This window comes from Camelus dromedarius, chromosome 6 (genome assembly GCF_036321535.1).
Source record: "Camelus dromedarius isolate mCamDro1 chromosome 6, mCamDro1.pat, whole genome shotgun sequence".
NCBI classification, from domain to species: domain Eukaryota; kingdom Metazoa; phylum Chordata; class Mammalia; order Artiodactyla; family Camelidae; genus Camelus; species Camelus dromedarius.
The window spans coordinates 60,072,747-60,089,093 of record NC_087441.1 but is presented as its reverse complement, the minus strand read 5'-3'; the positions used below and the strand labels follow the sequence as shown (position 1 = coordinate 60,089,093).

At 40.5% G+C, this 16,347-nt stretch overlaps 1 protein-coding gene across 4 annotated transcripts in view; it reads right to left on the bottom strand.

Annotated features, from left to right (window-relative positions):
- Positions 1 to 16,347, bottom strand: part of RNGTT (RNA guanylyltransferase and 5'-phosphatase) — a 264,777-nt gene that overhangs the window by 197,577 nt on the left and 50,853 nt on the right. The window contains exon 1 of one of the 4 annotated variants that reach the window (XM_010987705.3): positions 2,492 to 2,760. The exons of the other annotated variants lie outside the window; for them this stretch is intronic. Coding sequence (XP_010986007.2) covers positions 2,492 to 2,555 — 64 coding nt within the window. The 5' untranslated portion in view covers positions 2,556 to 2,760. Of the gene's footprint in view, positions 1 to 2,491; positions 2,761 to 16,347 lie in introns of those variants that run through there. 4 annotated transcript variants of the gene reach the window in all.

The window sequence follows — 16,347 nt, the reverse complement described above, 5'->3', positions numbered from 1 at the left end:
TAAAAAATATTCACTCTGACAAGACCTGCTTTATGATTTTGTTTTTCTCACAAATCAGTGTAGCAGGTAACTCTAATGAAAGGATCCTGGAAGCATGCTCCAGGTTAAAAAAGAAGCCAGACATTTAAGTTTAGAGGTTTCTTCATAACTCCACAGAGAGAGAACTACATGTAAAAAGAAAGGATTCAATACTGAGAGATGGCAAGGGGAAAAAAAGGTCAAAATAGGGAGTTGGTATAGCTCAGTGGTAGAGCGCAAGCTTAGCATGCACAGGGTCCTGGGTTCAATCCCCAGTACTTCCATTAAAAAAAAAAAAAAAGAAGTCAAAATGTCTGTAGAGTAAGATCTATAAAGAGAAATGTAAAGAACTGTGATCAATTCATCTATAAAGAGAAATGTAAAGAACTGTGATCAATTCATTTCAAGCAGAAAGTACAATGACTATCAAGTACAATTATTTTCAATACAAGTGAAAATGCCTATAAAAATTGTTAGAACATAAAGAAAATTATTTCATTTTCTGTTAAAGAAAAATATTTCCTCACCCATTTTTCGTTAAAGAAAAACATTTCCTCACCCTAAGACTTGCTTCAATTACCTTACAGTATCACTTTTATCCATTATTTATATGGCTTTATTGACTGAGGATTTTATATAAAATGTGACAAAAAGCTGACTAACTAGAAAAATCAGAAACCCTGAATTAAAAGATGACTACAGAAAAGGGGGCAGGGGATGGGAAGGGACAGAATGGGATTTCAAAATGTAGAATAGATAAACAAGGTTATACTGTATAGCACAGGGAAATATATACAAGATCTTGTGGTAGCTCACAGCAAAAAAAAAGTGACAACTAATACATGTATGTTCATGTATGACTGAAAAATTGTGCTCTACACTGGAATTTGACACAACATTGTAAAATGACTATAACTCAATAAAAAAAAGTTTAAAAAAATGACTACAGAATCTTCTCTTCAAATAGTTTAAAATAACTAGGCAGACATACTATAGATATGCACATAATTAGTAAGTATGCACAGCTCACTACAAAATCCTTTAATTTTTGTTTCAAAACACCTCTACAAAAAGCATTAAGTTGGAATTAGTTAAAATTTAAAACTTCAAAAGAAACTGTCAAAAGAATGAAAAGGCAAGACACGGACAGGAGAAAAGACTTCTAAAAGCACATATACAACAAAGGACTTGTATTTACAATATATAAAAAACACTAACAACTCAAAAATAAGCTAAACAACTGAACTTTAAAAATAAGCAAAAGATTTGGACACTTTGCAAAAGAAGATATGTGAACTGCCAAGAAACACATGAAAAGATGCTCAACATCAAACCACAATTAGATAGTATTAAACACCTATTACAGTGGTTAAAATTAAAGACTGATCAAACCAAATGTTGGAGAGAATATGGAGCAAACAGAACTCTCGTACATTGATGGTGGGAATGCAAAATGTTCGGACTTTAGGAGTTTGCAGTGTTTTAGAAGCTTAAATGTACACCTACCATATGATCCATTCCTCTCCTAGAAATTCACACATGGTAAGTAAAAACATATGTCCACACAAAGAACTGTACATGAATGTCCATAGCAAGTTAGTTTGTAATAGCCAAAAACTGGAAATAATCCAAAGGACCATCAACAAGTGAATGGATAAACAAATCTGTGGTGTATCTTTATCAATGGAATACTACTCAACAATAAAAAAGGGATGAACTATTGACACATACAAGAACATAGGAAAATCTCAACTCCCTCCCAAAAAAGAGTACACACTATGTTTCCATTTATTTTAAAAAGTATACAAAATGCAAACTAAATCTAGTGACAGAAAGCAGATCAACGGCTGCCTGAGGAGGAAGGGATTACAAGGGGCAGAATAGGAAACCTTGAGAGGTAATGATTGTGTTAACTATCTTGATTGTGCTTATGGTTTCAAGTGTGTTTCATGTGGGAAGTCAAAATTTATCAAACTGTACACTTTAAATTTAAAGTTTGTTGTGTCAAATATCTTTATGGAAAAAAATCTCCGTAAAAGTCACTAAAAAAAAAAAAAAAAAAAAAAAACCTTCAGTCTTAGTGTTGACCAATTTCACCGAGGGAAACTGCCCGCCCGCCCTCCTCCATCTCAAGACAAACACTGGTCCCTTCCCCTTCAGGGAACCCTGAAAGGTTCACTAACTCCTGACTGAGCTTCAAAGGATTGTTCACTGGGTTCTTGGGTCTTCGGCTCCAACCAAACAAACCTCTTATCTACGTTCCCGTTCACAATACTTAGCCTTACCGGATAGTGACAAGTGCCCCCACCCAGCGACCCACTCCCTCCAGTCCACGTTCCCAAACACTCATCCACGAAGCAAATCTCGGTCATGAAACCCCACTACCAGGCACTGAACCACGAAAGCTGCGCCCACTCGGCCGACCCCAGGCCTGCCGGTGCGCGGGGGCTCCAAAAGCCCCCGTCCGAGTTACCTGCCACCGGCTGGCCGCGCCGCGGACAGTTTAGCCACCGCGGCGGGATCTTGTTGTGAGCCATCTCTTGGGGCCGCGCAGAACCGTCCCCTCAACCAACGCTCGCCGCGCCTCTGCCGCCGCCTCCTCGCGGTCAGCTCTGCACCCGAGGTCCGAGGCGTCCGAATCCCAGACTGCGTCCGAATCCCAGTCGCCTGGACCTGTTAATGTCAGCGACGGCGCGCCACTTCCATTCAGGATCAACTCCAGGCGAGCCCACAATGCATCGCTACTTCCGTCCCTAAAAGCCCCACCCCCTTCTTTCCGAGGTCAAAGGTGAAGGAAGAGAAGTTCGGTGGAGGGATGGGAGGGCCAAGGCAAATAGGAGGGGCGGGTCTTCCCTCACCCCGCCCCGCCCAGATCCCGGCGCGCTCTCAGGGCGGCTTTGCGCATGCGCAGCTTCCACAGTACGGGGTCCTGCGGAGCGACCCTTACTTTCTTTTTCCATCTAGACAGCGGATGGAAGCCCGAGAGTGAAAGGAAGCCAGCTTCTTTCCACACGTAGATCGGTCCGCAGATTTCATAAAGGCATTTGTTTTAGTGACGAAAGAGGTCTTTCGTCCTCTGTCATAGCTCAAGAGCCTGATCGCCCTTTTTCCGCCAAGTTTGGCGTCCGGACAGGATCTGTGTTTGATTCTGAATTTGGAAATTTCTTCCTGACTTGGATTAAGGGAACAGGCTTTAGCGAAATTCCAAGGGCGAGAGATTCGAGCACAAGAAATGAGGAATTTCTCTTTTGAAGAATACTTCTAGGGATCATGAAGCATATTTAAATTAATCCCAAAACATTTTTATGCGTTTTGTTTGTACATTTCTGGACCAAAGTTTTATAGCGTAATTGGGAGTCTCAGAGGGTCCGTCTCAGAATTATCAACTAATGCGTCTAATTGGCAAAGGGAGGAATTGCCCAATGGAGTACCACTACGTGGCGCTGTTCTCCTTTGCCTTACCGAACCGATAGTCTTTCCCTTCAAGTTAAGCAGGGGTGGTTGGGAGCATTTTACAAACTACGGTAAGAAGACTTCGTGTAATCAGACCAATTTAGCTAAAATATTCAATATAAAGCTGGATGCTGGCAAATTAGTTATGATGTAACAGTTTGGGTTTTAAGCACCAGTGCTGTATTTGAACTGAATGAATTTTAAAAGTTCGGTGGAGAACTTGCCCAGCAGCTCAACCCCTGAATGCCTGGACCCTGGAGAATTCTCCCCCAGAAATAGAGAGCCCAATGGCTGTCTCTGAGACAGCCTGAGTTAGGTCACACTCCTGGTTACATCTGCTGAGACCTTTTAGTGAAAGCATCGCTCCTCTGCTGACAAGCTGACAGGACAGGCTGTGCACTGTTCTAAGGGGAGGGAGGTTATTATACCTACATTTAAAAAAAAAAAAAGCAAAACAACAACAAAAAAAAAACCTTCTTAAGACTCCATTTCCTTACAGACCCCCCAATCTGCCCAAATGATGCCCAATTCTATTCTCTGAAATTCAAAATCAAACCCATATCCTGCCAGGAATTGGTACCATAGCCAGAGTGGTGAAATGTTTGATCCCCCAAAACTCCAAGAATGGAAAAGGTGAGCCTGGTCCTGGGAGAATATTTCACTTTCCCCTCCTGGGTATGACTCCCCTTGGAGACTGTTCTGCTGAGACCCAGGGAGCTCAGTCCTAGGCCATACTTAGTGTCAAACAGTCTGGGTGGACTTTGTGGCTCCCTTCTGTCCACAAGGGAGGGTAGAGTAGCCGAGAGGCATCCAAGTGAGTAGACAATTTCTCCCTACCAGGAATCCTTCACCTGATGACTATTTCTGCCTATATCATGCCTAGTCCTGTAGTGGATAGAGGAAACTCCAAATTGGAAAGCCCACCGAGCCAAGCCCCTTCAAATGTGTCGGTCCTTGCCCACTGACTGAGAAAATTCTCAATATAGGCAGAGGGACAAAGTGAGAAAAAAAAATAGCTGCTTTTATTGCTCAGAAAGAGAGGAAAATACTCAAGTGGGGAGTCGTCAGCCAAGTAGCTCATCGAGACAGCTCCAGCCTTCAATCTTGCCACGGGGTCTTTTATTGGAAGGCTCTACTATCATTATCTTTATTCCGATGGTGCCAAACATCTTCTATTACAGGCTCTTTCCTCCCGTGGAGCCCAGCCCTAAAACAGAAGCTTCGATTGGGGGAAAAGAGAGAGAGAGCAAAGAAAGAGAACAAAGAAAGAGATATTGGGATATGTCCTTGGAATTAATGCAGCAGCTGTGGGACATAAATCGTCCTGTTGTAGGACTATGTCCTTGTAATTAAGGAGTCAGCTGTGGGATAAGAGAAATTTCCTGCCTTTCATCAGCCCAGCACTTTCTGCCCCTTGTTGGAAACCAGTCAGGGTCAGTAAGCCTGTCTAATCACCTCTCTCAGTCCCACATCTCTGCTGTTCTTCAAGAGAGAAAACAGTTGTCCACACAGGGACCAACACGACTCCCTGCTGGCTTCCAGGCACCCACAACATGGTCTCATAAATATGTCTTGGCCTCCTCTTTATTGGCTCTTCATGGGTGAATTCTTCCATGGAACATTTATTTTGTCCCTAAGGAAAGATGTGTAAGGATAAATGAAAGTAAGATTGAATTTTCCCTGTTGACAGAAAAGGAAAGAGACCTTTTACCCCCTCCCTTTTCCTAGTGCATTTCCTTGAGAAAACTTGTATTTGTAAATCCTTCCTCATCACTTTGATATATATGTAAATCTTTCGAACAGCTAAATGAGCCTCTGGCCTGCTTTACAACCCAGGAACTTTTCTTAGGGGCTGGGGAGCATCGCTTTGTAAACGAGAAGGAAGATGGCGCCCCCTATCTCCCCGACTGATATCATGGGAATTTAGCCTAAAGTGCCTGATTCCAAGCTGAGTCACAGGGATAGAAAGTTCTGTTTTCGTTTCAGATAATGGCAATTTACTAACACAGGTGACCAAGCCAATTACCAGGTAAATTTAGGATGAACTATGAAAGAATATATAACAAATGGTGCTTCCAAGCTTCCAAGTCTTCTAACATGAGAACTAGTTATCATTTATCTTGAGAACATGTATGGAATGGATTGTGTATACTTGGCTGTATAAAGGGTGAGATTTCTCTCTTTGCAGTCTCATTAGGGGATTGCCTGTGATGTGTGTCATAGTCTGGTTTGGTGCATATTCGATAATAAAACTGGATTTTTTTTATTTTCTACATTTGTAGAGAAGACATTCCCCCCCCCCCCATGTGTGACTGTCCAAATTTCCCTCTTCATCTGACACCAGTCATTATTGGATTAGGCCCACCCTAATCTAGTATAAACACATTTAGCTTGATTCCATCTGCAAACACTCTATTTCCAAATAAGGTCACATTCACAAGCACCAGAGGCTAGAAGTTAAACATATCTTTTGGGACAGTTCAACCCATAACACCCACCCTTACCTCTGGAGTCATGTCCAGGTTTGCAGAAACACAAGTTTTTCTGAATCCCAGGAATTGACTGCTATATGTCTTCCTTTTTCAGAGAACCATTCAGTTTTTTTGGAAAGTCAGAGGCTAAGACAGAGCCTTGAAAATCACTTTCCATGTCTGTCCCCTTTTTTTGTATATTGTTAGTGTATGGAGCCTTCCTGGGACAGACCCCTGGCCCCACATCCTCTGCTTTACTTCCTCTCTGTAGTACTTAGATAACAGTATCTGATCCTAAGTTGTTTTACAAATGCTGAAACCACCACTCCATCAAATGGAAGACATTAACTACTTGATGACCCTAAGCATGTAGCCCCCTAGACCTACTAGAGCCTAAGGATGGATAATGTTAACCCCGCCCCATTTCCTCACCATCAACGAATCAGAGAATTGTGCACCAGCTGATCACATACACTGTGATTCTCCTCCCTCACCCGGCCTTTAAAAATGCCTCCTTGAAACCCATTGGGAAGTTCGGGGTTTTTGAGCACTCGTTGTCCCAGACTCCTTGTCTGGCTCCTTAAACATGGCACATTCCTTCACCACAACCTGGTATCATTAGATTGGCTTTACTGCACATGAGTGTGTGGACCCAGGTTGTGTTCTGTAACACTAGGAGCTGTGGGGAATGAGACATTGTGAGCAAGTCAAAATCACCCCCTCTTCCTCCTTTCTACCAACTGAATCTTCTTGAAGGATTTTTGTTTTGTTTTGTTTTTTCTTGAAATACAGTCAGTTACAATGTGTCACTCTCTGGGGTAAAGCATAATGTCCCAGTCATGCATATACATACATATATTTGTTTGCTTGAAGGGTTTAAATTCTTCAGTGACACACTTTCGAACCTGGACTCCTCTGAGGCTCCAAGTATTCCCTCAGTGATCAGACTTCTCAAGGCCCAAATTCATGTCTATACATTGTTAAAAGATAAACCAAGGCATATTTTTAAATATTAAGAGCATATTTGAGCAAAAACCCATTTGAATTGAGATGTGCCAAACTAGAAGTGGTTAGGAGCACCCCAGGAGAGGAGATAGCCGAAGGACTTCTATAGAGAAGGTACAGAAGCAAAGAAAAATGATTTGACTGGCTAGATCTTAAAGCCTCTTTAGCTGTCTGTGATTGGTTGTCCTTAGCGTTTTCATTTTCTAACCTGGAGGGATATACAGGGTTAGATTTTGGTTTTCTTCTGTAGGCTTCCATGGCAGGAGACCCACCTCAGAGCCACCTCAGTCAGGTAGCCTTCTCATCTTAACCACATCAATTCCCTAACAAGGTCTCAACGTGAAATGACTCCAGTTCCAGGAATGCAAATATATGCCCAACTCTGAACAGTCTACAAACCTGCGTGCAAGGAGATCTCATCTCTCTATTTTCTATAAATTAACTACATCCTTCTCCAAAGAAGACATACAGATGGCCAATAGGCATATGGAAAGATGCTCAATATCACCAATTATCAGAGAAATACAAATCAAAACTGCAGTGAGGTATCACCTCATACCAGTCAGAATGGTCATCATCAAAATGTCTACAAATAATAAATGCTGGAGAGGGTGTGGAGAAAAAGGAACCCTCCTACACTGTTGGTGGGAATGTAAATTAGTGCAGCCACTCTAGAGAATAGTGTGAAAGTTCCTTAAAGAACTAAAAATGGAGTTTCCTTTCTTAATCCTATAAGAGGTCACAATGACCCACTACTCGCCTTGTTGGACTAAATAAGCTGTCATATCACTTTAATGTGCAATCCTTTGTCTCTAAAATTCTATCACGGTGCTTTAACCTCTAATAGGAGAACAGTGCTCAGGGCTTCCTGAAAGACTGCCCTCAGGTTATAATCCTCAAATTGGTGCAAATAAAATTTTGCATTTCTTTCTTACATTGATTATTTTTTGCATTTTTAAAAATTGAAGTATAGTCAGTTACAATGTGTCAGTTTCTGATATACAGGATAATGTCCCAGTCATGCATATATATACATATATATTCATTTTCAAATTCTTTTTCATTAAAGGTTATTACAAGATATTGAATATAGTTCCCTGTGCTATACAGTAGAAATTTGGTTTTTTCCTATTTTTATATATAGTGGTTAACATTTGCAAATCTCACTCTCCCAAGTTTATTCCTTCCCACTGTCTTAGATTGTTTATTGATTAAATTTTTCATCAACAGAAGCATCAAGGATAACTCCAGTCTTTCTGTTCCAAATAGGAAAGTCTTCAACTTTCCAACCAGCAACAAGAACCCTAAGCCTATTTTTAAAAATTAATAGGCTTTAGTTTTTAGAGCTGTTTTTTGTCTACAGAAAATCGAGCTGAAAATAGAGTTCTCATAACCCTTCCTCCCTCTAGGACACTTACCCCATTATTATCTTGCATTAGTATGTACATTTGAAAGAATCCTAAGCCTAATATTTTAGCATAACAAACAGCATTAAAAATGTATGTATTGGATTGTTTCTTCTCAATAGTGAGAAGGTGAGTGTGTTAGTGTTAAAAGATAAAACTGGAATTCTAGCTAATTTCTCTGTAACCAGAAGTTGAACCATGCATGGCCACTAGATGGAGCAAAACACTAGGTAATCCCGTCTCCTGCTTTGGTGGCCAAGAAAGTAGGTCAGTGAGTCAGGTTCTTCAATTACAGATGTGGGTGCCTGTGCCAAAGGTTGACTTTGGCCCCGGTTCACCTAATTCTTAATAACAGAGATCAGCCTAACCTTCAAGATGATTAAATAACAGTCACTAGCGGAGCGCCTCTGCTGTGCAGCTTATGTAAATTTCTTCACTGGAAAATTGGAACAATTAAAAGGAAAAATAAATAACTGCTTTCTAAACATTACTGTCAAGCATGAAGCTTTTCAGAGATATTAATAACAATCCGCTTCTGGTGCCACAAAAAACTCACTTCTACTGCTTAAATTGTGTGGAACACTGCCTGCCTTTTCATTTGAGAACAATGAACCTTTTCGGGTGAATCGTACCTTACCTAGCACAAAGTGTTCAGAGATTTTTCTAATTAATCCCCACAGTTCTGTGAGGTAGACAATGCAACCTGTTTCCTAGATGTGGAAACAGGCTCAGAGAGGTTCAGTAACTTGCCCTAAGCCTCACAGCTGGAAGCTGAAGAACGAGGCTGTGAGGCCCTGTGTGATACTGGAACCACCAGTAGAGTTGGAAACCTTTGTTTCTAACCCAAGTTCTGCCTCCCATGCCTATTAGACCTTGAGGGGGGAAAAAATTACTCTTAAAGTCCTGTTTTTTTGTTTTTCTGTTTGAAAAATGATTAGACGGTCCCTAAGACAGTGCGCCTTAAATACACTCAATCGCTGAAGGCCTTGTTAAAATCCATAGGTCTGGAGTGGGTCCAAGAGTCTGCATTTTTAACCAGCTTCCCAGCGGATGCCCATGCTGCTGATTGGAGGCCCACACTGTGGAGTCCGCCTACTGTGGGCAGCTAATAACTAACATTTGCAAAGGATGTCCCCAAACTAAGAAACAAGCAAGCCTTGTATTTGCAGCAATGCTTGCAATTTGAGATAGTCACTAGTCGCTGTTTGAAAGAAACTCGGTTGCTTATTATTGATCTACATTTTCAACGTCTAGATTAGTTGGAGATTACCAGCTCCTATCGGGGAATGAAATTTTGTTATTCCAGTTATCAGCCACCAACATGTCCTTATCATTTGTTTCTTAGATAAATTGTTTTTCTATTGCTGATTGATAGCACAACTGATATCACCCCAGATTTCCTATGAGACATCTGATATGAAACTGACGTTTTATGTCTTTGCCGTGCAAAACCATAATCTTTACCTAATTACACGCTGGGAAACAGGGAAGGCATCCTGCTTCCCAAATAAATAGTCCCTAGATTTCTATATCCTCACTATATTGGAACACTTTTTTCATTTTGGGGGGGTGGTAATTAGGTTTATTTGTTTGTTTATTTTTAGAGGAGGTATGGGAGATTGAACCCAGGACCTCCTGCATGCTAAGCACATACGCTACCACTTGAGCCATACGCTCCCCTCTCAGAACACTCTTCTATCTCCTCGCAGATTCCACATGCTAGGAAGTTATTAACTACAGTGTGTGATTGAGGTCCATTTGTCTGAGAGATTTTGCGCTTACTCTATGCAGTCCTTTACAATTTATAAAAGCATTTTCAGCTATGTTAACTCATTTCACGTTACAAAAACGATGAATGAGATAGTGAAGGTATTTTTTCCCATTGCAGAGGAAGAGAAGAAGGCTCCAGAAAGGTTGTGATAGGTAGGAATACAGCCAGTGTCTCCTGACTGAATCCCAAGCACCTTCCACTGCACCACACTGCTCTCTTCTACCTCTTGTCCAGTGTGATGTGAGTCTGTCAGCAAGGAGCGTGTTGATGCTGTTGCTAAAGGCATCACTGTATCAGGAGAAATGAGGAAATAAGAGTAGCACATTGAGGCAGGTTGGTGGCTAGGAAAAATCTTAAGTTTCTGGTAACGTATTTCAAAACTTTAGGTTTGGATTCTCCAGAACCACAACTTCAAAGGTCACTTCTAAAATGAGTATCTTAAATTGGACCCTAGTTTTAGGCTCAGAAGAATGGCACTCAAATCTGGAAATCTAGGGCATGCAAAGATGAAGACACATTTTTTAATTTTTAGTGATTTTATTCTTTAAATATCATACAATAGACTTTTTCTTCCTTTTAGTGTCCAGTTCTACATAATTTAACATATGTACTGATTTATGTAAAAAACATCATAATCAAGATTCAGAAAAGCTTCATCACTCCCCCCAAATCCTTTATTTGATCGCTTCGTAGTCATGCGCTTCTCCCATTTCTAACTCCGAAGGACTGCTGACCTGTTCCCTGTCCAAAGCTTGCCAATAAAGTGTGAAGACACATTCTTGAACCATAAAATGCTTATTATTTAATAGAAAGGGCTTATTATTTCAATTACTCATGTGCTGATTCATTTAAAAACATGATGGAGCTCCTTGCTGGGTGCCAAACACCATCCCAGAGAGAACAATGGCAAAGATTAAAACAAGGCCCCTGATTTGTTTTTGTTTTTGTTTTTCCATTTGAAAAATGATTATATGGTCCCTAAGGCCTTAATCTTAAATGCACTCAATCCCTGGAGATCTTGTTAAAAATGCAGATTTTGGAGGGGAGAGTATAGCTGAGTGGTAGAGTGGGTACTTAGCATGCATAAGGTCCTGGGTTCAGTCACTAGTACCGCCATTAACTAACTAAATAAACAAATGAAATTTTAAAACCTAGTTATCCCCCCCCAAAAAAAACCAAGAATAAGTAAATAATTTTTTAATGCAGATTCTGATTCCATAGATCTGGAGTGAGCCTGACAGTCTGCATTTCTAACCAGCAACACAGTAGATGCCCGTGCTGCTGATTGGAGGACCACACCCTGGAGCACTCCCTGAACTCCAGGACTTCATTTGGCCAGTAGAGGTTACAGGAAAAAAAATCAGTATGATACTTGCCATGGTAGGGGTGCTGCCCAAGATTCCATAGAATTACAGAGAAGGGTATCTATCCCAGTCTTGAAAAATCAGCAGAAGCTTCCAAAAGGAAATGACATTTAAGCTGAACCAAGTTGGGGGGGAGGGAAGAACATATGTGCACAGGCCTAGAAGCAACAGTGTGTGATAAATATTTAATAACCATCTCCCTACGGGTCAGCAAGAAGGCCCTAATTTGTAGATATTGCTACTGTCTTTGATATAAATATTCCCACCAGGGCAGACTTCAGGCTACCAACATGACATCACCGAACACATACTGGGAAGAGATGTGCACTCTCACAGTACTCCCACACCAAAGCACAACTGCCTAGAGGTGGAAGTCCCAGTGCTTCCGGAGAACTCCGAGCAGTCCTATGGGATGGAAACTCTGTGTGTGTGTGTGTGTGTGTGTGTGAGAGAGAGAGAGAGAGAGAGAAGGAGAGAGAGAGAGACTGGGGCAGCAGGCAGGGGAGAGGAGTGCAGGCAGCAAAGGAAGCGTTGGGAGGGAAGACTGGGAAGTGACCACATGCCACTTTAAAGAGTTTGGACTTTATCCCGAGGTAAATATGGAGTCTTTGAATGGTTTTAAGAAGGGAGTGACCTTGCTGAGAGTACTGTCTGCAGAGTGATGGAGACACAGCCTGATCACAGTGCTCTGGAGCGTGAATGAGAGGGAATGAAGGAGACCTGGCGAGTGGAGACAGCACGTACAGACAATGTCTGTGCTTATCTGTGTCACAAAAGGAACAAGGACGGAAAACAGAAACTGTCAGGTAACTTGAAGCCCCAAATCCCTGATTCAGGGATTTTCTTTTTTTTAATATAGAAAAAATCAAGTAATTACATTTCAATGAATATGGCAAAGAGCCAGTGGAAAAAAGAGTGGACAGCTGATGAAGTAAGGTCTCTGAGGGCAGGGAAAGATGAGCCCCTAGTTCAGATGACCTATTACAGGGTACATGGTATCATAAGGACCATGAGATTAAGCACATTTTATTAATGCTAAAAAAAAATGCAAAGAAGTGCTTGGAGGGCAAACCCCTTGTGCATTCTACTCAATGCTGCCTCCCCAGCACCTAGAACAATGCCTGGAACATGGTAGGTGCCCAGCAAGTTCTTGCTGAGTGAATTAATGCATGAATGGATCACAGTAACTCCTGAGTAGGCCAGCACTGGGAAAATGATGTGCGCACATACTCTCTTTAAATTCTTACAACTCCTCTAAGAAAAGAATGATTATTTCTACTTTACAGATAAGGAAAGAGACCTCTAGAGAGATTTAGAAATGAAGGCATTCAGGACATGCCACCGCAAAATATATTGCTTTGGTATGTTGATTATTTTGAGCTGAAGGCATTTGAGAAATGGCAGGTGCAGGAAGGGCTCTCTGATCTAAACTTTTCTACCTAAAAACAGAACGTAAAATTTCCCATGAGGAAGGTGCCCGCCTTGGACCAGGAAGAGAATTCATCCTTGTCACCAGAGACTGAAAATCGAAACTGAAATGTACAATTGATCTGTACAAGCAAACTTAATTAAAATAACCCTTATCTTCTATCTATCTCCTAGTCACTTCCCTATGACTTACTGCCCTGAGCTCAAACCCCTTAATCTTAACATTTTGTCACAAATTTATCATTTCTTTGTTGAAAGGTATAAAAGCTTCCTGCTCTGGTCACTTCTTTGGGTTTTCATTCCTTGTGAATGAACATGTAAAATTTAATAAAATGTGTATGCTTTTTTCCCTGTTATGTCTTATGTCAGTTTAATTCTCAGGCCAAGAGAGCAGAGGAGAATTTTTAACTCCCCTACAGAAACCTGTCCATAATCACACAGCTAATGTGTGGCTTTAACCCAAGTCAATCTGATTCAAAGCCATGCTTTTAAATAATGACTAGGATTTTAAGTGTCTGGCTTTTAAACATTCTGTCTCCTTGCCAGATTACCATATGAGCTAAGTACAGACGCCCGCACTGACTCCAGACCAACTGAAGCAGAGTCCCTCCAGATGGGACCAGATATCAGTAGAGTTTAAAATTTTCTTCAGGTGATTCTAATGGACAAAGAAGGCTGGAAACTACTTGCTTAGCTCATTTCTTAATTTGAGGTTATAGATATTATCTACCTGCCATTTTATTAAATACTGGCAAGTACACCAAAAAAACATTGCCTCTTATTTTCCTCGGTACCAGGAGCACAGTAAGTATCTTGTAATTGAAAAGCGTTGGCTGTAATACTAATCCAATACCTTTATAGAGAAATATTAAATATTTGAAGTAAAAATTAAAAATGTTTGAGAAAGGAAAATGAAAATTTTTTCATGCCTTGTGTCAATTGAATATGTAAAAATAAGCAAATTACAGAGAGACAGAAAAGCATAGCAGTTAAGCAAGTAGCCTGTGGTGCCATAAATCCCAGCTTAAATGCTCACTGTGTGACCTTCAGCAAGTTACTTAACCTCTCTGTGCACTAGTTTCCTGTCTTATGAAATGGACTTGCTGATAGTGCCTACTTCATAGGATTGTTAAGAGAATGAAATGAGTTAACATGTGTAACCACACGGAGCACAGAAGCATTCTGTGTTGGCCAGGGTTGTAATTGCCTATTTTTCCCTACTGGAGAGAGAGAATTTTGTTTTCTTCCCAGCTATAGCTCCACTCCTTAGAACAGAGCCTGCCACCTATGTGGTTTTTTGATAAATGCTTATTATTGTTGTTATTTTTGAAATAAGATAATTATGTGAAATAAATGTATGGCATGTGTGTGTATGCCACTCAAAAATATTCATTGAGTCTGAAGTTAAAAATATAAAATTTACTCATAAATCATGTTATGTCATTATACTTTCAGAGGAACTTGGTAAGCCACTCTAAAATACTGACAGTACCATTTTAAAAATGTGGTTAGAGTGTCAAACCTTAAATTTTACACATGTTATCATCGAAATAATATTGGCCTTAGGGTAGAATAAAAATATGCCCAAATGAAAATAGTTGAGTATTAAGACTATACAATCCCAGTGATTTTACCCTTTCTCTCAGTTTTCTTTGTTGCTACAGCATCATTTTTTACCCTGTTACTTCCCTGCTGATATTAAACTGAGAGCAGCTTCATCTTCTCTTCAGAAGGAGGAAGAAAAGACAGGAAATATTCCAACAGCTGAACTGCACCGAATAGTTTAATGCTGCCCTTTTAACAGCTGGAAATTTTTCATGGAATGGCTTCGGCCACTCCTCGACTTGTGAAAAAAATCATCTAGGAAGCTTCTGCCTTATGAGCAATTCATAACCCTTAGAGAAGTTAGAGCAAAGAAATGTACAATGTGCCTATGAATCATCCTTCGAAGACTCGAATTTTCTTCAATCAGCTACTGTAATGGGGAAAATATTATCATTCCACACCAGCTTCTGAGACCTGTTATCACTTTGCAAATTGAGTAACCCTTGGAGACAAGGCAATCTACTGGCTAGACTGCCTGGAAACAGCCTTCAGACCAATCAAGCCCCTGGAAACAGTTCTTGGACCAATCAGCCACCTAGAAACAGTATCTGGACCAATCGCTGTTTTCTAAGCATTGTTTCTTGTAAAATCTGCCACTGCTGCCTTGCAAACCAAAACCAAAGAGGTCAAACGTACCTGAATTATTTCTATACTGACCTCAGGTGTCCCAGCCCATCTAATGGCCTGTTTGACGAGTACCTGGGACCCTGCCCCTCAGTGGAATTCGTTCCGTACCGAATAATTTTTTAGCCACGTCATGTCCTTTGTGGAATGAGGTAAGGAATAAATACATTTCAGAATATATCATTTTGTACAGTGTAATGGTTTTGATGTTATTTTATGAGTGTTGTTTTTTTTTTTTTAATTCAAACTAGGTGGTTGTCAACCTTGTCTACATGTTAGAATCACCGAAGGAGTTTTTAAAATCCAGGCGTCACCTTAGACCAGTTAAATCAGAATTTCTGTCATCTGTATTTGTTACAGTTCCACAGATGATACTAGTGTGCATCTTACACTGAAAACAACTGCTTAACTAGATCTTAAACTAGATTAAAAGCTTGCCCAAAGCAAGGCAATTTCCTGTAATTTGCTTTATCTCAACCCTGTGCAGCCTAGTAGTTTTTCTGCCTAAACTAGGCAGTCAGTTGATAGTGAATACATACGGAGTTACATTCAGGTACCTGGGTTTGGGGTAAGATCAGAATTATGTCATCCTCCGAGCTCAGGAGGGGACTCTGGAACCCTTGTAAGAACTTATTTATCTGAACTCAGATCTGTGTTTGAGGTCCAACTCTATCACCACTCCCTGTAGTAAAGTAAGTTCATTATAAAAAGGGGAAAATAAAAGTGTCTATTTGAGAAGATGGCATAAGGATTACATTAGGTAATGTAAAGAAAGCACTTAGCTTGGCCCTTGGTTCATACTCCATAGATAGAAAACTAAGAATAAACACAAAATAATTAAGATGCCCATTCACAAAAGTAATCCTTCCTAAGAGACAATGTATACCATTATTTAGAAAGTAACCACAGTGATGGTGTTCAAAATATACACCTGTTATTTCACTGAACAGAAATGTCATCTGATCCACCCACCCACAGCTTGAACACTTCAAGTAATGTATAGTAACGGAAGTGTCATTGCCTACACAGACTATTAAAAAAGAAAGAAAGAAAGAAAATACTGTAGAGATAGAAAAAAAGAAAAGAAAAGAAAGAGGTAGAGTTTACAGTGCATCTCCGGCACTGTATCAGAGAAAGAACCTATCTTCCACGACGGGGGTGTTTTGACCCAGCTTTGGAGATTTTCCTGGATTATTGGAATA